Source organism: Erigeron canadensis, chromosome 2, assembly GCF_010389155.1.
Source record: "Erigeron canadensis isolate Cc75 chromosome 2, C_canadensis_v1, whole genome shotgun sequence".
Classification (NCBI taxonomy): Eukaryota; Viridiplantae; Streptophyta; class Magnoliopsida; order Asterales; family Asteraceae; genus Erigeron; species Erigeron canadensis.
Genome location: NC_057762.1, coordinates 20,474,802 through 20,498,181, shown reverse-complemented (window position 1 = coordinate 20,498,181; position 23,380 = coordinate 20,474,802). Strand labels below are relative to the sequence as shown.

Genomic DNA, 23,380 nt, shown 5'->3' with positions numbered 1-23,380 from the left:
ATAAATTCTTATACATCTTTATAAATCCTTCAAATCCTATAATTTTATCTCCAATTATACAAACATTCTTACATATCTTTACATGTATTTTTACCTCCAACTAAAAACAAAAATATGATAAGGACAAGTAAGGGCATGACCTTAAGTAAGGGCATCTTTCAAAAAATCTTTAATTTTAGACAAGCTTCAACGACAAAGAATATTCTAAGGAACCTAAAGGCATCCAAAGACACCCCTATTGGAGATACCCTTATAGGTTTAAGCTTTACTTGAAAGCTACCTGTTAGTTTAGTGATGGTCATTTTGATAGCAGAGGAATCAGGTCATTCATCGGGATAGTGAGAAAACGTGTAGTGATGCTTTCCTATCTATCCCACCTATCATCTCTTATTCTTATTTTTATTTTTGGATTTTCAGTCCGGATAGGAAAGCTAGTATATCTTACGAGGCGCGTAACACCACCAGGCAAAAAAGTGTACCCCCACCAGGGAGTATTAGCGGCGACGTCTCCGCTAATACTATGGGCCCCCATTGGACGTGCTGCAGAGACTAGTGGCCGTTCGCGCTTGGGCCCCCCTAGCATTAGCGGCGACATCGCCGCTAATACTAAAACCTAATTTTTTATAACGCAGCCGCACCAGACGATTCACTCACACATATTTATTTTTACAAATAATCCAGCCATCCCTCTCTAACAAAAAAACCCTACATCCGGCTGTTTTACCATTTTGTGTCCATATTCTGGCCATCAATCCCCTCACCCTCTCTATGAAGAATCCGGCCACCCCATCCTCTTTTAGGTGACGAAAATCCGGCCACCCGCTTAATTTTCCGGCAACTTTTCAGGCAAAATTTCCGGCCACCCCACCCCACTTTTCAGAAGAAGTTTAGCGGCGACTGTTTTCCTGGCAACCCGGTTCCAAATCCGGCCACCCCACTTTTCCAGCGACCACTTTTCCGACTTTTTTTTTGTATGTTTACTAACACTCATTTACACTTTTATTTGTTGTTTTAATTTTTAATATAGGTTATTGTTATAGAAATGTTAAATTATAGTTAGAAATTATACGTGTGTTATTTTGATTGTAAGAAATTTGTAGGATTTGATTGTTATAATTTATTGGTTGTTTATGATTATTGTTAATATGACTGTTAGTATTATGTTAGAAAAGCCATTTTGTTATGATTGTTAGAAATTAGTGTTAAAAAGGTAATGTTATTATCGTTAGAAATGATATGATTGTTAGAAATTATATGATTTTTAGAAAGTATTGGTAGTTTATGATTATTCATAACATGATTGTTAGTACATTATGTTAGAAAAGTTATTATGATTGTAGTTAGTGTTAAAAATGTTATGTTATCATAGTTAGAAATTATATGATAGAAATTTTATGGTTATTGTTAATATGATTGTTAGTATTATGTTAGAAAACACTTGTTAGTATGATTATAATTGTTAATATAGTTGTTATTAGGTTAATATGATTCCAAGTATTATTGTTAAAAAAGAAGCTTATAAAAATAAGTTGAAAAAATGTGCTCATTTTACGTATAATAAATATAAATTCATTATACAAAGAGTTTTGTGTCCAAAATATGTTAATTTCATTTGGGTCTTTTTCAACGTTGATAATTATGTTTATTGATTTATAACTTATGTATAACTTATGTAGGTTAAAATGGCTGCCGTTCAGGGCGGAGATGGTGGCAATGACCCTCCGAATTGGGGGTGCTATCCTCAATGGGGTCGTAGGCGTAGTGGGGGTAAGTATATATAGATGTTTGTCAAATATATATATACATTTGTTCCTTAATTATGTTTTTTTCAGGGATGAGCACAAGAAGAGCTGCTGCTGCTAACAAGGAACTGGAGCTGTGACAACCGTCATTTGAACGTATTTTCCAAAGTACTTTTCCGGTCATTTTAGTTCGTTCTGCACGTCATTAAACTTTAAGACTTTATTGATGAAATAAGTGGACTTATATTTTATTCGGACTTTATGAGCATTTAGAATTTAGAAAAATTGTGCGTGGACTCGAAAACATGAGGAATGCTAGTTGTCTTGTGGAAATGCCAAATTAAGTAAAATACTTTAAATTCAATCAATTAAAGATTTAGAAAATAACTATAGACATGTTTATATCCGTTAGAAAGCTATTGAAAAGTTACATTTAAATATGTCGACGAAATATTTTAACGGGTCTCGGGTTTTCTTAAATTGTCAGGTCAAACCTTTTTAATAGAAAGTCAAAGGGTGAGACTAGGGAACTTATAACCTAACAAAACCCTCAAATCTTCCCACCTCTCCCTCATTTCTCACAAACCCTTTCTCCATCCTATCTCTTTCTCTCTATGGCCGCCCCTTTCTCTCTTTTTCCTCTCTAAAATCCGGCCGCCACCTCCAACCACCACGAACCACCACTACTTTTCATCATTTTCTTTACTTTTCTTTTAGATCTTGGTAAGTTATCGTTGTTCTTCATCAAAAATCCGTTTTCTTGTACTTATATATATATATTCGGATTATATGAAAATATATATGTAAGAACCCGAAATATTTACAAGAATATATATGTAAAACGGTTATATACCTTCTCCTTTCTCTAAAAAACCGAAATCCCTTTTCAAATCCGAAAATGTTATACCATTTTATATATTTTTGAATATATATATTGATATATATTTATAGATCCGATATCCTTGACAAAAATATATAAACTTTTCGGTTTTGGTTATGTTAATGTGTTTATATGAACCGCAATCTCTTAACTTCGAAAAGTAAGATTCGAAATCCCTTAGATTCGAAAACATTGAACCGAAATCTTCTTGAAATCCAAAATCTATGGTCCGAAATCCATCTTCTTGGTAAGATTTGAGGTTGGGATGTGTTATTGACTCACGTTCTTGTCCTTTGAGGCCTGAAAATATATATATAAATTCGACATTTATTAAATCCGTGAATAACATGTAATTTTCGAGTTGTTTTGTTGGTTTTCGATTAAATCTAGCTTAGATCCGGGTTGTAAAAGTGGTTTGAATTGGTAATTGTGTTTGGATCTAAATTTGTCTTTGGGTTTGAGCCGGTCAACTGTCAGTCAACACTGGTCAACGACGGTCAAAGGGCAGAATTATTGTATGTTATTTTGGTCCTTTGGTCAAAATTAGGGTTTGGGTTATAATTGGACCTTTTGTGGTCAAAATTGTTTAAGGTTTCTTACTTGGTCAAAGTTAGGGTTTTTTAGTCAAAAGTCAAAATTAGGGTCTTTTGGTCAAAGTCAAAATTGGGGTTTTCTTGGTCAAAATCAGATTTTGGTGTAGTCATTTCAAGCCATGTTATTAATTAAAACCAAATTGTCTTAATACCAAAGTTAATGTGGACGTATATATATATATATGAGGATTAATTTAAAATGACTTACATATGTATATATATATATACAAGACTTAAGTTAAATGAAGTCATTTACTTTAAAAAGGATCTTATAAGGATTATATAAACAATACGACTTTTCGGACTTAACATATTTTATTACGACGTTCCATATGAAGACTTGACGGGATATAAACAATAAAATGTGACTTTATTAATCCAATTGTAACATTTGGACAATTTTCAAGGACAATGGGACTATAATATATATTATGACATTTGACGAGGTATAACGGCATTTCCTAAGACACTAGTATAGGACATGGACTTGTGCAATTAAGTAGGTACTTACTGGATGACTTGTGGACAATGTAGGACTGTTGGACAGATATTGAGCGTGTTTTAGGTGTACTGACTGTTCCTGTTCTTGTTCGTTGAGTTAGGGTACTTATACTTGTGCTACTTTCAGGTGAGTTTCGTAGCCCTCTTTTTACAAGTTTTTGGGGTGGAAAGTATACTTGTGCTTTTTAAACAGTTTTGTCGATTTCTGTTTATGTTCAATATTGAGCCTGTGCGTATAGAGTTACTTGTGCTATTTGTCGTGCCCTGATCTTGTTTGTATGTGTGTGATTATGTGTTTGTATGTTGTGCTTTGGTCGTGCTTATTGTGTGAGTTTGAGACTGGGACTTGAGACTTGAGACTTGGACTAAGTCAGGTACGGTAAGGCCGGACTTTGAGACTTTGGGTCTCGTGACTTTGAGACTTGTGACATTGAGACTTTGGGACTTGAGACTTGAAACTGGTGACTTGATATGGCGTAACTCTGCTAATTTTATATTGAACAAATATTTGTTTGACCTAAAAGAATCGACAAAAGACTTATTTTATGATTAGACTTTTTGACTAAAACCTACAAACTCACCAACCTTTGTGTTGACACATTTTAGTATACTTTTCAAGTACTCAAACTAATCAGGGGGAAAGACTGCTATGCTAGGCTTGGACTTCAGAGATTAGCGCTCCTTTATTTATTGTCAGACTTTAAGGCTACATGCCTTGGATTATTTCTCTATGGACTTGGTTATAATAAGCTATATTAGCACTGTTATGATTTTGAACTCATGTTTTTGGGAATATATTTATTATATTCTATTTTATTTAGCAGTATCTATGTAATTCCATGTCGTGTTGTACTTTTCGTGACACCTCATGTTTCCGCCAACGGTGGGGTGTTACAGAATGGTATCAGAGCCATGGTTGTAGAGAATTAGGTGGAAAAGCCTAGACTATAACCTAAGAACCCCGTATAGCATTTACGATAGGAATGATAGATGCATTCGAGACATACTAACGTCGCTTGTTGGTGCATTTCCTAGTGACAACAGCATTCGCGAAAAGTAGTTTGAATCTTTCGTTTATGTAAAGTCGAATATTAATCATGTGTTAAATAAAGTCAACCTTGACTGTTGACCAAGTCAAGCTCGACCATTGACTAGGTTGAGCTCGACCTTTGACCAGGTTGAGGTCAAGGTCAAGTCAAGGCTTAGGCCCATGTCATTCTAGGTCCGTTTAAGTCCATGTGTATTAGTATAAATAGAGATTAAACCTTATGTTTAAGGTTAATCTTCTAGCTTTTGTTTCTTTCATATTCTCGTGTTTAGGAACTTGGTATATACTTGTAATTGCATTTACCGAAGTAATATACGGTTCCAGTTTATTCATATTCGTGTTCGTGTTCATATATTGTGTTGATTGTTAGTGTATAAGATTTTCCGCACTTATACATTAGATACTTAATCTCGTGTGATCTGGTGGAAAAGGGACTTTCAAGTGGTATCAGAGCCACTGGAGGTATTTTATTGGTTTGGGATTAAGGTTTCAATCACAATTAAGTATTCGGAACAATCAAGCATCATAGGCTCCTGTCAAGCTCGTCCAGATCAAGCCAAGCTCGACCAAGCAAGCTAAGCTCGACCAGGTCGAGCTCGACCTCTTCCTAAGCTCGACCCTCACCTCGACCTACCTCCTAGCTCGACCTCGACCTTCCTAGCTCGACCTCGACCTTCCTAGCTCGACCTCGTTCTAGCCCGAGCTCAACCTTGACCTATTCTTAGTCGATTCTATCTTCTGTTTTTCGGAGTTCTTAAGGGGTGAGCCTATATAAACTTGTTACTCTGGTTTTGAGAAGATGACTTTTCGAGAATTTTCTATCTTGCTCACCTTTAGGTCTGAACTTGGCTAATTATTGAACATATAACTCTCTTGAGTTTAAGTTTGATTTCGGTTGAACAAGTTTTGGACTTGTAATCGTGATCAAGTTTGGATTCTTTTATCTTACTCATTTATTTTTCAAAGAACTTGAAACTTTATTTAAGTTTAGGTTTGAGACTTGTCTGAATATTGAACTTGTGACTCTCTTGAGTTTAAGTTTGGTTTCTGTTAATCAAGTTTTTGAACTTGTAAGCTTGGATAATCTTTGGTTCTTGCATACGATTTTCTGAACTTGAAATCCTGCTTAAATTTTGGTTTGAAATTGTTTGATCTTTGAACTTGAAAACTTTCTTGAAGCTTTGGTTCAATTTCTGTAATTCAATCTTTGGATCTGAAAACTTGAGCAATTTTAGGTTCATTAATCTCTAATATGGATCAAAAGTTGTTGAGTCATTTGATGGAGATGGAACATGTTGTGAGTAAATCCACATCTCCTCCGAAACTTCTAAGGATTGAGGAATATCCATCTTGGAAAACTAAATTTGAGAACTATTTAAGATGGACGGATGTTCGAATGCTGATTTGCATTAAGGATGGCTTCAATCAAGCAACTGTAAGTTTTGCAGATGTTAAAGAAAAGGCTAAATGGACTGCTCTTTCGGATGATGACAAAAGGATGTTCGAGGCCGCACACAAGGCATATGGTTGTATTACTATGTGTCTGCCAGAGGATATTATGCACACTTTTGAGCAGGAATCATACTCTACGTCAAAGGAACTTTGGGATGCCTTGGCTAATAGGTATGAAGGAGATGACGTAGTGAAAAAGGGAAAACAAGAATTCTGAAAGCTCAACACTTAGTTTTCAATGCGATGAAGAATGAGACACTTGATGAGTGGTGAATAGGTATTACCATCTCATGACGGAGATGAGAAATCATACAGTGACTCTAACGAACGCTGAAAAGAATGAGAAATTCCTAGATGCCTTACCATCTCAGTGGGATTTTTATTCGGTATTGATCAAACTTGATCCTACATATGCTCAGATGACTCTTGATATAGTGATAGCGCATTTGAGGGGGTGTGAGTTGAATATTAAGAAACGTGAAACTCAAACTGATGTCATACAAAATCTGAAGATTTATCGAGCTAAGAAGCCAAATACGGTTGAACCATCTGGGTCAAGAGCAAGTGCTTTCTTTTCAAATTCTGTTGAGCAAACTGAGATGTTGGGAGATGAGAATAGTTATTGCTTTGTCGCTGCTTCGACGGAGAAAAATCAAGGTTCATCAGATTTAGTTGGAAGTTCTCAAAGGACTCTAAAGTCTATGCCTCTAAGTGTCAAATCCGCTGAAAGTCATGTTAGTTTATTGGCTGCTTTCATGACATCCTACGAGGCATTGGTTTCTGGAAATCTGATGATCTAGAGTATGAGCAATTGGATCCTGATGATCTTGAAGAAATGGATCTCAAATGGCAATTGGCTATGGTTGCTCGTAGAGCTAGAAGATTTATGGGGCGTACTGGAAGAGACTTGACGAATGGAAAAGTAAAGTATGATAAAACTAAGGTTAAGTGCTATAACTGCAATGGATTCGGTCACTTTGCTAGAGAGTGTCACCGATCGAAACAAGAGGCAACCACTAGTTTCTCGAAACCAAATCAAATTGTTGGAAATCAAAATTATGGGTCCTCTACTGGATCTAAAGCTTTGGTTGCGCAAGAAAAGGCTGAGAAATTTGATTGGAGTACTTTCGTAGATGAATCGGGAAACTCAGCCAATGCTTTTATGGCTGAAATTGTTGATCATGTGACATCAGCTGAAGAAGAGGCACCTAAGTCGACGGAATCAGAATTTTCTTCTGAGAATAAAGTTATTGAAAGTACTAGTGAAAAGAATGGTGGAGGAGAAGTCTTTAAGCCCAATATTGTCGAAGGATTAAAAATTGAAGAAGCCATTGGTTATATGGCTCGAGTTTATGCTCCAGAAGACAAAAAGGTACTTTTCAACTTTAACTTTATTGCTGATATCTGTGCCATGTATGTTAATTTGTCTAAAAGAAATGAGGGCTTGACTAGACTCAATGATGAATATGCTTTGGGAATGCAAGCTATTCATAATTTACAAGAAGAAAACTCTATCTTTCGAGAAAGAATTAAAGATTTAAAGTCGAAAATGAGAGAGGATGAAAAAGATCGTACTGTTTTGAAAGCTAAAGTTTGTGAGCAAGGTCAAATCATCGATCTGGCTACAACAACTTTTGAAAACAAAGTTAAAGAATTGAGCACAACTCAAAAGGAATTAGTTGAGGCAAATGCTCAAATTACTGCTTTAAAACTTAAGATAGATGATCTTCATTTGAAACAAAAGAGGATAGATGCTTTTGAACCATTACCTAACAAAAAAGGGAAGAATGGGTTGGGTTATGGTGAAGTAGAACCTCCTTTTAATAATAATTATTCTTTTCTCAAAACTGATGAAATAGAGTTGAATCCAATTAAGCCTGATGATTTTTCTAAGATAGTTAGAACTACTGAACTTCCTGAGGTTCCGACTTCTGAGGAAGTTAAGTCTGATGAGTCAACGACAGTGGTTCTGGGTGAGACAAATCCGACAAGTGATAAGTCAATTGAAGATGATAAGCTGGTTAAATCTCACTCAATCCCAAGTGAGATTCATGAAACTGTGAAGAGTTCGTTTTCAAATTTAGAAAAACCTAAAATGATAACAGTTTTTACTTTAAAAGGAAAGTCTCAAGTGTTTACAGAAAAAGAATTCAGTTTGGATAGTTTTAATCCTGACAAAATTGATAAGGTATGGTGTGTTGAAGAAAATGATGTTTTGTACTTAACTCCACCGTCAAAGTTACCTAGAAAGGTACATTTTGATGAAAGTAGTAACAAAGTTGCACACATTGAAAATCTTTAGACATCGAACTCTTGATCGTCTGGTTTAACTGATGAGCCAAAGAGTATTTAAAAGAAACCAGTTGAACAAATGATTTCTTTTAAGTGTCGTGAGAAAGGACATGTTGCAAGTATTTGTCCTTACAAGAAAAGTAGTGACCCACTAGACCAATCTGTGACTGTTTCACACTCTGCAAAAGTTGAATCCAAAAAGAAATTGATGGGTTAACTAATGGTTTGGGTAAAAATTTGAATCATGGAGTCACTGTAAAAAATCAACCGCAAGCTTATACTAAAGGTAATGTGTCAGTTGGAACTAGCACAAACAGACCTATAACACCGTTAAGGGGGAGAACTTCTCAACAAGTTCGTCCTCCAACAATGGTTCAGAATCAACCTCCCGTACATCACTATGTGACAAGTGCCCCTTTGCCTCATCAAATTAGAAGTCAACTTAGTGACTTAAGAACTTCTACTAATTATGTCCCTGAATTGCGTATAGATACCGGTCCACCATTACGAAGGCCGGTAAATCCTTCGGTTTGGAGGCCTTCAGGATCCAATACGCATTCTTTTACAAGATCTTTTGTTCCGAGTCAATATGATGGGGAACTGAGGGAGATTATTGTAATGGAGGATGGAAGACCCAAGACGATAGTGGCTTGGGTCCCCAATAAGAAGTGATCTTTTGTTTGATTGTGCAGGAACAGTTAAGGAGGGCTATCAGTAAGTGGTATGTAGATAGTGGCTGTTCTCGGCACATGACAGGGGAAAGGGGGTTACTGTGTAAATTTGTAACAGTTCAGGGTGGTCATGTGAAATTTTCCGGAGAAAATGGTGGAAGCATTACTGGGATAGGAAATGTTTCTAATGGCAAGATTACGTTAGAAAAGGTGAATTTTGTTGAGCAACTCAATCACAACTTAATGAGCGTCTCTCAAATTTGTGATAAAGGAAATGCAGTACATTTTAATGTGACTGAAGCTGTGGTACTCAAACTGGGATTTGTGATACCTGAAGATTGGATAGTTATGCGAGCACCACGGGTAAAAGACACTTACATCATGGATATGAGTGTTGACGATCCCGATATGGATGCTACATGTTTGTTATCTAAAGCTTCTGAGTCCGATTCAGTTCTTTGGCATCATAGGATGGCTCACTTGCATTATAGAAAAATGAACTATATAACGAGAAATGGTTTAGTGCAAGGTGTGCCATTGAAGAATTTTGTGTCTGAGGATAAACGTGTTTCTTGTTTGAAAGGGAAGCAACATAAGAAGCCTCATAAATTGAAGACAATAAATTCAATTGAATCTCCGTTTGAACTTCTGCATATGGATCTCTTTGGTCCTATCCATGTGAAAAGTGTTGGTGGTAAACATTACTGCTTGGTTGTGACAGATGATTATTCTCGATACTCTTGGGTATTTTTCTTAGCTTTGACAAGTGAGACGGTAGGTGTTTTGATCAACTTTTTCACTGAAGCTGAGAATGTGTATCATACAAGAATCAAGTGGATAAGGAGTGATAATGGTACGGAATTTAAGAATCATGCTATGGAAGTTTATTGCCTGAGTAAGGGAATTCAACATCAGTTTAGTGCACCCTACACACCGCAACAAAATGGAGTTGCTGAAAGGAAGAATAGGACACTGATAGAGGTAGCAAGGACGATGCTGGCAGATTCGAAACTTCCTGCTATATTTTGGGGGGAGGCTGTGAATACTGCGTGTCATGTCTTAAATCGGGTTTTGACGGTTAAGCGTTTTAACAAGACTAGTTATGAACTCTTGAATAACCGTAAACCAAATTTAACAGGGTTTGAACCGTTCGGCGTCCCATTTACAGTGTTGAAAACAGGAAATCAACCTAAGTTTGGTGAGAAAGTTGACGAAGGTTATTATCTTGGTTATAAGTCTAGTTCACCAATAAAGCGAGCTTGGAACAAAAGAGTTCGTGAGGTTCAATGGGTTTTTGACATTGTTGTTTCAAGTTATAAATCTGAAGGTCATGAAGGACACGAGGCATTATTTGATTATGATGCAGTTTTTACCCCGTTTACTGGTTCTATGTCTGTGGATGCAGGTACTACAGGAATTGATCCAGATTGTATTTTGCAGAATGAAGATGATGGAGTTACACCAAGATCAAGCATACCGAGTTCTGTATCTGACACCTCTGAATTTGGATCTCCTCCACCGATACATGATGGTTCGTCTTCGAGTGGGACTTCTGCACCTTCTGATGATGTTGGATCTCCTTCATTTGAAACTATGGAGAATGAAGATGAATTTGAAGGTGAGGTTCTGTTTGAGGTTTATGGGAATTATCACGTGCATAAGGATCATCCAATCTCCAATGTAATTGGTAGTTTGGATGATGGGATGCAAACTCGATCAAGTCTGACAAGACAAACTAGTTTGTATGCTGAGGTTAAGGATAAGGGAGATTTTAATGAATGTTTGTATAGCTGTTTCATTTCACAAGTCGAGTCGAAAAATGTTCAGATGGCTTTGAAAGACAATTCGTGGGTGGAAGCTATGCAAAAGGAGTTATCTCAATTTGAGAAGTTAGTGTGTGGCATTTAGTTGATTTGCCTAACGGTGAATATCCGATAGGTACTAAATGGGTTTTTAAGTGTAAAAGAGATGACCGAGGTGTTGTAGTAAGAAATAAAACAAGGTTAGTTGTGAAAGGTTGTGCACAATTACCAGGGATTGATTATGATGAAGTATTTGCACTGGTTGCTAGGTTGGAAGCTATTCGTTTGTTTTTAGCTTTTGCATCGAATAAGGGCTTCAAGGTTTTTCAACTTGACGTAAAGAGTGCTTTTCTTTATGGTGAAGTCCAAGAACAAGTGTATGTAGATCCACCGCCAGGGTTTGCTGATCCAGAATATCCGGATAGGGCTTATCGATTAGATTAGGCTTTGTATAGATTGCATCAAGCACTTGGTATGAAAGGTTGTCAAAACATCTTCTGGAGAATGGTTTTGAAAAAGGGCAGATTGATAGCACATTATTCGTTAAGTGGAAGAATAAGGATTTTCTGTTAGTTCAAGTATATGTCGATGATATCATTTTTGGTTCATCTGATGTAAGCATGTGCAAAGATTTTGAAAGGGTAATGAAAAGTGAGTTTGAGATGAGTGCAATGGGGAAATTAAGTTTCTTCTTGGGGTTGCAAGTTGATCAGAAAAAGGATGGCATTTTTATCCATCAGACCAAGTATGTGAATGATATCTTAGAAAGGTTCAAGATGACTGATGCAAAATCAATTGCTACTCCTATACCGGTCAATCATCAACTTGGAGCTGTTGTAGATAGTGATGAGCCTGTGGATCCCACTCTTCATAGAGCGATGATAGGTTCTCTTATGTATCTAACAGCTTCTCGCCCTGACATTATGTTTGCTGTTTGTATTTGTTCTCGATTTCAGGCTGATCCACGAGCATCACACCTATCAGCGGTGAAGCGAATCTTTCGTTACCTCAAAGGAAGACCAAAACTGGGAATTTGGTATCCTTCGGAGGGTGATTTGGATTTTGTAGCTTATTCTGATGCTGACTATGGAGGCTGTAATCTGACAAGAAAGTCTACTTCTGGAGGTTATCAATTTTTAGGAGGAAGGATCGTATCCTGGCAGTGCAAGAAGCAAACGTCTGTTGCTAATTCGACGTGTGAAGCTGAATATGTTGCTGCTGGCAATTGTTGTTCTCAAGTTCTCTGGATTCAACAGCAGTTGCGGGACTACGGTTTGAATTTCACTAACACTCCTATTATGGTTGATAATGAATCCACAATCTCCATCACTAATAACCCGGTTAAGCATAGTAAGACTAAACATATTGAAATCAGACACCATTTTATTCGTGATTGTGCTGAAAAATGTTTGATTCATATGGTTAAAGTTCATTCTGATTACAACTATGCTGATCTTTTCACTAAGGCATTTGACAGGTCACGTTTTGACTTTTTGCTTCAAGCGAACGGAATGAGGAATCCCGAGTAACGGATCTTGCATAAGAAACATGCATAGTATGTGTCTTTGTTTTCTGTTCTTTACTTTTATGTCATTTACTTTCAGTCATATATTTAAAAAAAATAAAAATGCTAGTGACTTTGAAACGTTGGTGATTAATATGAAAAGTTTTTTTTATGATCTATACAAAACTTGTAAAATTGGTCAAGTTTAGGTCTCGACTTGTATTAATTTTGAACTTGAAAACTCATTTGGGTTTTGGTTCAAGTTATGTCAATCAAGTTAGCGACTTGTAAATTTGAACAATTTTAGGTTTTGTTTTAGTAAGGAACTTGTAATTTTATTTAAGTTTGGATCTAGACTTGTACTAATTTTGAACTTGAATACTCATTTGAGTTTTGGTTTGAATTGGGTCAATCAAGTTCGAGATTTGTAGACTTAAATAATTTAAGGTTTTGACTTACGATCATGGGTCGGTTTATTCTAAAATAAAAATTCGGATTTTTATTCTTTTATTAATCAAGTATATAACTGGACTGTGATAGTCATTGTTTGTATATTTGATGTTCTTTTATTCTTTTGTGAAAGCTATGAGTTTTTTAAAGAATAAGTTGAATTGTGTTTCTTATATTTTCGTCTTGGTGCATTTTCGTTTGTCTTGTGTTTGTTTTGTAGTAGCACTACGATTTGCGACTCTTCATAATTGTGTGTACGATCCTTTTATGGAAGACCAGACTGCTGAAGCATATCATCCGTTGATGCAGTTCTTACAACGTTCTCGCATACGTCATTTGATTTCTATGAATCCAGTTATTTGTGAACGTCATGTTAATGATTTCTGGACTAGTGTTACATATCATCCAGCTCGAGATGGTAATCAGGCTTACATTCGGGCGCTTGTACATGGAAGAGAGCTAACGTGTACTATGCAAGGGATGTGTACATCACTACAGCTTGGAGATGCGGCTCAGTTTGATGAAAGGATTGAATTTCCTTTGACTTTGCAAAATGGTGCTGCAGATAGAATGGGATATCTCTTTTCGTTTCCTAAGAACAAGGGTATCAAAAAACCTGGTTTCTTTGAACAACGGAGGTTTTTCGTTCACATTATTGTTTCTTGTTTTGGACAGAAGAAGAGCGGTTTTGATTCTTTGAATGGATGAGAGTTCTCCATGATGATAGCTCTCACTTACAATAAACCATTCAGTTTTGCTAAGTTTTTGTTGGAAACTCTTCGGTCTAATATTTCTACAGCTCTTGATAGTCGATTTTTGATGTATCCGAGATTTATCACCGCTATCATTAATGATCGGTTGCCTGGTTTGGTGCCTGTCGGCAAATTGTTGAAGGTTAATGTTGTTGGGACACGTATCTTCCATACCATGACTTCTCATGATACTGGTAGACCTGATGAAGAACTACGGGTGCCGTTGTTTGGTCATTTGGAGGATGAGCATTATGTTGCGCCTGTTAATGATGGCTGGGAGGATGATGATTTTGTTGCTCCTGAGGGTCAAATACGAGATCCTGCTATTGTTGATCCTCAGATTCCATTACCTGATCCGGCGGTTGTTGTTCCCGAGGTACATGTTGTTCATCGAGACCATCCAGTGCATAGACCTTCTGATCCTGTAGATGCTTTTCTTGATCATGTTCTTGAGGATGATGGACCTCTACCTGATATGTCACACTTATCTATACCGGATGGTGATTTCTTTGCTGACAGTACTAGCTTGGATGAATCTTTTGATTGGGGTTCTGGTACAGTTTTTTTTTGGGCTTGATTTTTCTACTCCTGGCCTTGATTCTTCTGTTGGACCTTCTACTAGTCTTGGACCGTCTGATGGTCATCCTGGTATAGTTCCATATTCAGTTTCTACTTCTCTTTTAACTGATGATGACACGCCTTCGGAGTATGTATATGGGAGAAGTGATTCAGTGTCGCCAGTAGGAAAGCGCAAGCGCAAGGATTCTGAAGAAGAAGATGAAAATTATGAACCAGGATCAGATGAACTTGCTTTGGCTGAGAAGACTTCTGAGAAAGGGAAAGCAAAAGCAAAGTTGGTTCCTTGAAAACGTCGGAAACAAGGTGTATTTCGTAAACCTGGTGCGGTTGTTATTGGTACACCGGTTGTTTCTTGTGCTTCTGTGACTTCTATGGGTGTTATGTCTTCTGAGATTCCTGCTACTGTTGTTTCTACTCCTATTTTTACTCCTGCAGTTATTTCTACTGATGTTGTGGAATCTACTGTTGTTACTTCTGTGCCATTTACCGAGATAGGTACAGATTCTTCGCCTCCGCAAACTTCTTCTATCCCTCATGTGTCTGAGATGGATGATTCTCAGCGGATTCTTCGCTTGGAGAACTTGATGGATACTCTGATGAAGAAAGTTGTTGATCAGAATAAGGTTATTAAAGATCAAGCTCACCTTGTTGCTGTTTTGTCATCTGAAAACGATCGTCTTGTTTAGCTCGAACATGATTATGGAGTGGTCCTTAAGCAACTGGCTGATAGTGAATCCGCCAATGCTGCTTTGAAAGAACATTCTGATGGTCAAATTCGTAATCTTGCTGATGCAATGGAGAAACAGCAGGCTCGTCATGACAAGACAATTGGCGATGTGCAAACTCTTGCTAATGGATTGTCCTCGACTATTACAGATCTGAGTACACAGTTGGCGGCTTCTGATAAGAATTGGGCACAACTTCTTCATAAAGCTGATAATATTGAGAATTCTATGGATGATAGAGTTAAAGATGCGAAGACGTTGCTGGGTACATTAAATGACACACTTGTTGCTCATCAACAGTCGATAAACAGTCATTGGGATACACTTGATAAGGTTTCGAGCTGGGTAAAGTATTTTGAAGATCGACTCGCGACTTTGGCATCTAGGGGGAGAGTAGTGATCCCTTCTGATGCTTGTAAGGTTGGGAATTCTTCTGGTAATGTACGGCCGAATGATAAAGATGATGATCCTAATGAATCTAGAGGTGGTAAGATGCCAAAGTGGTCGACATCTCATGCTCAAGGTGTTGCTACCACTCAGGGGGAGTCTGATGCATCTAGAAGCAAAAGGAGCTCTGGAAAATCTCATGTTGTTATTCTTGATGATGAGGTTGAGACTTCTAATGCAATAGGAAGTGAAAGTGTATCTGAAGACCTTCCTGTTGATAAGGAAGTGGACTTAGATCAAATCATTTCTAATGATGAGATCGTTGGTACTGAAGATGCTGATGCTGATGTTGTTGAAGTTGTCTATCAAAAATCTAAATCGATAAAGACAACTGAGGATTCTCTAAGTAGAAAAGCACGAAAGAAAGTTTTTCGTGAAGGAATTTCTGATGGAGAAGAAGAATGTTGTGAAAAGAAGATTAAGAAAGTTTCTAAGATTCTTTATATAAGCAACTTTAAAGATTCTTCTTTACCGAACACTGGTGGATGTATATTGAGTTTCTTTTGGGATAATGAAATATATGCGTTTGCTGTGAAAATAACTTCTGGGGTAATGTATTTCAGATCAAGTAAAATAGCATTGAGTACTCTACCAAAAAGGGATTTTGTTGATGTTGCAAAGGCTCTTTTCTTCAATTACGGTAAAAGTCCACATGCTGATCATTTTGTTCATCTGATGAAATATGAAGTAAGTACTGGTTATTTTAAGAATTTTCGTCCTCAGAAGGGTCTACTGTTGATTAAACCGAATGAAGTCGACCCTATTACTAAGAAGCCGAAAGGTAGAATTGTTTTTTAATGAAATTCAATGCTTATGTAGTTTGAAAAGTAGTTTGTTGGTGCATTTCCTAGTGACAACAGCATTCGTGAAAAGTAGTTTGAATCTTTCGTTTATGTAAAGTCGAATATTAATCATGTTTAAATAAAGTCAACCTTGACTGTTGACCAACTCAAGCTTGACCATTGACTAGGTCGAGCTCGACCTTTGACCAGGTCGAGTTCAAGGTCAAGTCAAGGCTTAGGCCCATGTCATTCTAGGTCCGTTTAAGTCCATGTGTGATAAACGCCTAGAATGCATGATTTTAAGATGTAAAATCAAGTTGTTTTGTGAAGCTTAATAGACGATTAGGGGTACCTTTATGTTTGTTAAGTGTTTCAGGCACTATGTGATGAAATGGAGCTAATTGAATCAAGAAACGAGTCAAGGAACCAAGAAGCAAAAATCTGGGATTCTAAAATTACAAAGGGCGTAACTTACGCCAGACTTGGCAGTAGGTTACGCCAGTTGAAAATCCAAGGGGCGTAACTTACGCCCAGGGGGGTAGTAGGTTACGCTAGTTGCAGATCAGAAACCCGATTTTTATGGTTTTAATTAACTTTGAGTTATATACCATTCAATTGACGACTTGGGAAGTTACAATTAATAATTTTCACTCACAATATCAGTTCCTAACATAGAGAAGACCCCAAAATCATCATCAAATCACCAATTCATGAAGATGACAATTCAAATTGAAGATTCAATGATGAAGATGATAGGCTAGGTTTTCTTTTGATCATTCTCATGTGAACAATTATGTAAGCCATTTATGTTCAATCTTTCTCATACTCATATTGGATTAGATGTTTAATTCTCATTAGTCTTTTACATCTAATGTTGTTTGGATTGTTTGAATGATTACTTGTTTATGACTTTGAATGAAATTCATCTATCTTTTGATTTCAAATTATTGTTTATCATGGATTATTGAAAGAATCTCTCATGAACTTGTAGTTTTACTTCAATGAATTAGAAGTCTAGTTGTGTCAATTCCCCGGTTTTCATTACGTGAATCATCACAACCGATCAATTTAATTCTTGAATTCATTCAATCCAAATATTATAACGAATCATGTCTATGTGATTTCCAATGAGTATAAGTTAGATTACATATTTGAAAACATAATTGGGAGCATGAGAATGATCTATCTTGTTTAATTGAATTATTGTGTTAAGTTCATAATCATTTTTAGTTTTAACTAAATCAATCAATCAATCGATTTTAAGTTTATGCCTAGATTAATTAACTTTGTAAACTTGTTTAACACTTTCCCGTGATTCCCTGTGGAACGATATTCGACTTACCCTCACTGATTAGTGGTATTTAGTTTATATTTTTGATCGGTCCAACGACAACGATCAAATTTTGGCGCCGCTGCCGGGGAATCGGTGTGCAAAGTGTTAAAGTTTGTTTTTAATTTGTTAAAATTTTCAGAAAAATCTAAAAAGAAGTAGTCTAGTTTTAGTTGTTAGTTTGTTTATTTCCTTTTTATTCTTGTATTTCAGTTTTACGCTAGGTGTGTTCATTGTGTGTAGGCTACAGGTTGTTTGTATATGCATACGAGGTATTCAAAGAAGAAGTCACCATTGTTGTTTGATCCGGAAATTGAGAAAACAGCTAGGAGAAACCGAGTACTTCACCGTGCAACTATGAGTGACCCCGGTAATTCACAAAGAAACATTCCACCAAAGACCCAACCCGCTGGAATTCAACATGAACCCAACTTTGAACCAAACTACCAACATCAAGACCAATATCAACAACCACCCCGATCCGAGAGGAGTGGTTTTACAACTCCTCACCGATTTGGAACACCAACCTATGTTGGAGATAGATCACGGTATACGGAGGATGTGTATGATAGAGTTGCTAATTGGGATGATGGGAGGTTTGATGACCATTCGGATGGGTATGAATGGAATGATGGGGAGGATTATGTTCAACCACCAAACCGCCAATACCCGCAATTTAACCAACCTCTATTTAACCAAAGATTTCCTCAAGGACCACCAAACCACAACCGTCATGGAAACCACCCAATTTACCCACCACGTAACCGAGCTGCTCCAAACATGAACTATCAACCTCCACCACAAGGAGTTGATAGTCATTTCCGACCCACCATAGCCGTTAATGCTTCACCTATAGTACCACCGGTGTTGAGGGGTAGAGCTTTTGAAGTAAGACCTCAATGTTTGAGTATATTACCGAGTTTCTATGGAAAAGCAACGGAGGAGCCTTATTTGCATTTGTCAGAGTTTGAGGCTATTTGTGGTACCATTGGAGGTCAAGGATTCTCACCGGATGAGGTTAAACTAGTCTTGTTTCAGTTCACTTTAAAGGATAAAGCGAAGCAATGGTTCTTAGCTTTGCCATCGGGTAGTATCTTCACATGGGCTGAAATGCAACAACAATTCTTGGATGAGTATTATACAATGCAAAAGACTAGTGATGCAAGAACCTCCATTAGAACCTTTCAACAACAATCGGGTGAAACATTTCATGAGTCATTCAAGAGGTTTAATGAGTTGTTGAGAACTTGTCCACACCATGGGATTGCTAAATGGGAGTTGATCACGGCTTTCTATGACGGTTTATTACCGGAAGAGAAAAGAGATGTGAATTCTATTAGCAATGGTACTTTCTTGACAAATCCCGAAGATGTTGATTGGGAATTCTTGGAGAAGATGAGTGTGAATTCAAAGAGACAAGCTCAATCAAATAGGAGAGCAAGGCATCCAATAGCTTCATCATCATCTACAAGTGATCAAGCCACCAAAGATCGACTTGAAGCTTTGGAACGGAAGTTTGCTAAGTTGGGGAAAGTTGAAAGTCAAGGTGTTGCTCATGTTTCTCAAGAATATCCAATTTGTGAAAGTTGTGATGAACTTGGACATACGACTTTGCAATGTCCATTGATCTCGGAACAAGTTGAAGAAGTTAATCAAGTGTATGGAGAAAAGAGATCATTTGACATGAATTCCAATAGTTATCATCCGGGAATGAGAAACCATCCAAACCTTCGGTATGGAAATTCTTCAAATCAACTCAACCCAAACTTTCAAGGAAATAACCAAACCGGAGGAGCACCATTTCAACCATTCCAAGGCCGAAACTACAACCAAGGGAATTACCAAGGTGGCCAAAATCAAGGATTCAATCGAGGTTACCCAAGAAACTTTCAACAAGGTAATAACCAAGGTGGAGCATCGGGAAGCAATGAGGTGTCAACCGGGGAAATTATGGAGTACTTGAAAGAGATGGATAGGAAGAATGAGATTCGGGATAAAACGGTTGAATCTTTGCAAAAGCAAGTGGGTCAATTAGCAGAGGATGTGTCGGAATTAAGGAAGAATCCGGGAAAGCTACCAAGTGACACGAAGATCAATCCACAACATCAAAGTGGCGGTCCGAAAAATGTCAAGAATGTGGAGATAAACAATGTAAGTACCCTTCGTAGTGGTAGGATTTATGATAATAAAGTTGAACCTCCATCATCACTTGTTGATGGTGTGGTGGAGGATGTTGATGATGACCAAGATAGTGAGCATGAACCAGAATTTGTTTTGCCTAAACCAAGTAAAAAAGTGTCTTTTAAAGTGGTAGAAAACAATAGGTCTAGTGAAAAATTTTCTGGAAAACAAGGAAAGGATATGGAGGGTAATACCATTCCTTTTCCTTTGGCTTTGATTGATCCAAAACTTAGGCCTACACTTAAGAAAAGAGGTCCCCATGAGGAAGAAATGTGGGAAATTTTTAAACAAGTGAAAATCAATATACCTCTTATTGATATAATTAAGCAAGTTCCGGCTTATGCTAAATACCTCAAGGACTTGTGTACCCAAAAACGGCATCATAAGCTTCCAAAGAAAATTGTTTTAAATGAGGAAGTTAGTGCCGTTGTGATGGGCATACTCCCACCCAAACTCGAAGATCCAGGAGCACCTTTGGTTACAATTCAAGTTGGTGATTTTAAAATGAAAAGGTCACTTTTGGATATTGGGGCGGGTGTGAGTATCCTACCGGGTATTTTGTATGACCAATATGACTTTGGACCATTGGAAAAAGTCGACACCACCTTGGTGATGGCTGATTTGTCACTCAAACTCCCTAGGGGAATTGTCCAAGATGTCATAGTTAAAGTGGAGGATTTTTACTACCCCGTAGACTTTTTGGTACTTGATTTTGCACCAAGCGGTAATGTTAGGCAACCCACCGTTATCTTGGGTAGACCCTTTTTGGCCACCGCTAATGCATTAATTGATTGTAGAAGGGGTACGGTTGAAATGACCTTTGGCAACCGTAAGATTAGATTGAATGTTTTTGCTAGTGTTCCTAACCCCGTAGTTAGTGACGAATGCTTTATGGCGGACGTCATTGATGAGTGTATTTCTCATGAAAATGAGGAGGACACACGGGAGTCTTGTGCTTTGGTTGACAGGTTAATTGCGGAGCATAGTGAAACATTGAAGAAGGAAGAGAAGGATTGGGAGATCATGGCAATTCAAGAAGGTAGACCACCATGGACTCATTTGGTGGAAAGTCTACCGGATCATATTGATACTCATCTCAAGCCTTCCATTGAAAGTCCACCACAAGTTGAGTTGAAAGAGCTCCCATCTCATTTGAAGTATGCATTTTTGGGAGAAGAACAAACTTTGCCAGTGATTATTGCATCAAATTTGGAAGAAGTGCAAGAAAAGGCATTGCTAAAAGTGCTCAAGGAATACAAGGCGGCCATTGGGTGGACAATTGCCGACTTAAAAGGCATTAGTCCATCAATTGTGATGCATAAGATAATCACCGATTCTGAAGCAAAACCTTCATGTGATGCTCAAAGAAGGTTGAATCCTCATATGCGTGAAGTTGTGAAGAAGGAGGTGCTAAAGTAGTTGGATGCTGGAATCATTTATCCAATTTCAGATAGTACATGGGTAAGTCCAACACAAACGGTACCTAAGAAAGCTGGAATTCAAGTGGTGAAAGGAGATAGTGGTGAGCAAATTGCAACTCGACCCATCACCAGGTGGAGGGTATGATTGACTACCGGAAGTTGAACACCGCTACTTCAAAAGATCATTTCCCATTGCCATTCATTGATCAAATCATCGAGAAACTTGCAGGTCAGAAGTTTTATTGTTTTCTAGATGGTTATTCGGGTTATAATCAAATTGCTATCCACCCCGATGACCAACACAAGACCACATTCACATGCCCCTATGGGACTTTTGCCTTTAGGCGAATGCCATTCGGTTTGTGTAATGCTCCAGCCACCTTTCAAAGGTGTATGATGAGTATCTTTTCAGATATGGTCGGTGATTCACTAGAAATCTTTATGGATGATTTTTCAATTTTTGGTCAAACCTTTGATAATTGTCTTGATGAGCTTACCAAAGTTTTGAAAAGATGTGTTGAGACAAATTTGGTGTTAAGTTGGGAAAAGAGCCACTTCATGGTTCAAGAGGGGACGGTTTTGGGTCATGTAATTTCAAATAAAGGCATGGAAGTTGACCGAGCCAAAATCAAAGTCATTTATACTTTACCCCCTCCAACCAATGTCAAGGGTGTCCGTTCTTTTCTTGGACACGCCGGGTTCTATAGAAGGTTCATCAAAGGATTTAGTGTCATAACAAAACCCTTGTGTAATTTGTTACTAAAAGATGTACCTTTTGTTTTTGATGAAGAATGTTTAAAAGCTTTCGAAACCTTGAAAGACAAATTGGTTGAAGCCCCCATTTTGCAATCACCTAATTGGTCCATGCCTTTTGAAATTATGTGTGATGCAAGTGACTTTGCAATTGGGGCTGTTTTGGGACAACAGGTGGACAAGAAACCCGTTGTGATTTATTATGCAAGCAAAACTTTATCGGATGCCCAATTGAATTACATAACCACCGAAAAAGAATTGCTTGCTGTTGTTTATGCACTTGACAAGTTTCGTTCTTACATTTGTGGTAGCTAGGTCATAGTGTACACAGATCATAGCGCGGTCAAGCATTTGATGGAGAAGAAAGATGCAAAACCAAGGCTAATTCGATGGGTGTTGCTACTACAAGAGTTTGACTTGGAGATTCGAGACAAGAAAGGAAGTGAGAACGTGGTGGCGGACCACTTGTCAAGGATTCAATCAATGGATGATGGATCAACCAAGGAGATCAATGAAACGTTTCCGGATGAACATTTACTAACCGTTTCTGTTGTCCCTTGGTATGCAAATTTTGTGAATTTCTTGTCTGCAGGTAAGATACCGGAACATTGGCCTAACAGAAAGAAGCAACAATTCTTGGCGCAAGCAAAGCAATACATTTGGGATGAGCCGGATTTGTTCAAAGTTAGCCCGGATCAATTGGTGCGAAGATGCGTTCCGGAAGAAGAAATTAAAGAGGTTTTGACTCATGCACACTCATTTGCATGTGGAGGTCATTTCAGCGGTCAAAAGACAGGTTATAAGGTTCTTATGTGTGGTTTGTTTTGGCCTAGTATCTTTAAAGATGCCGCTGAATTTGTCAAGAAATGTGTTAGGTGTCAACAATTAGGTAGTATTACCAAAAGAAACGAAATGCCCATGCAACCAATTTTAGTTGTTAATATTTTTGATGTTTGGGGCATTGATTTCATGGGTCCCTTCCCTAATTCTTTTGGTAATTACTACATTTTAGTGGCCGTAGATTATGTTTCCAAATGGGTGGAAGCCATTGCCACTAGAACCAATGACCATACCGTTGTTTGCAAGTTTGTTCAAAGTAACATTTTCTCAAGATTTGGAATTCCTCGTGTGATCATAAGTGATGGGGGATCTCATTTTAAAAATTTTCAGTTTGGCAAACTTCTCAAACGGTATGGCGTGAACCACCGAATCGCTACTCCTTACCACCCACAAACGAGTGGTCAAGTTGAGGTTTCCAATAGGCAAATTAAAGAAATTTTGCAAAAGACGGTTAGGCCCGATAGAAAGGATTGGTCAACAAAATTGAATGATGCTTTATGGGCTTATCGTACCGCTTTTAAAACACCTATTGGCACTACACCATATCGGTTGGTTTATGGGAAGGTTTGCCATCTTCCAATTGAGCTTGCACATAGAGCTTTGTGGGCCGTTAAGGCCGTTAACATGGATTTTGA

At 37.6% G+C, this 23,380-nt stretch overlaps 1 protein-coding gene across 1 annotated transcript; it reads left to right on the top strand.

The window, feature by feature from the left end:
* Window positions 1-11,601: 11,601 nt before the first annotated feature.
* On the top strand, window positions 11,602-12,510 carry LOC122587842 (uncharacterized mitochondrial protein AtMg00810-like). The gene has a single exon (XM_043760007.1). The coding sequence runs from the start codon at window positions 11,602-11,604 to the stop codon at window positions 12,508-12,510; it is 909 nt and encodes a 302-aa protein (XP_043615942.1).
* Window positions 12,511-23,380: the final 10,870 nt, after the last annotated feature.

Bases quoted from the DNA above. Each gene is read 5' to 3' on its own strand.
- LOC122587842 (XM_043760007.1), top strand. From the start codon at position 11,602: ATGTGCAAAGATTTTGAAAGGGTAATGAAAAGTGAGTTTGAGATGAGT.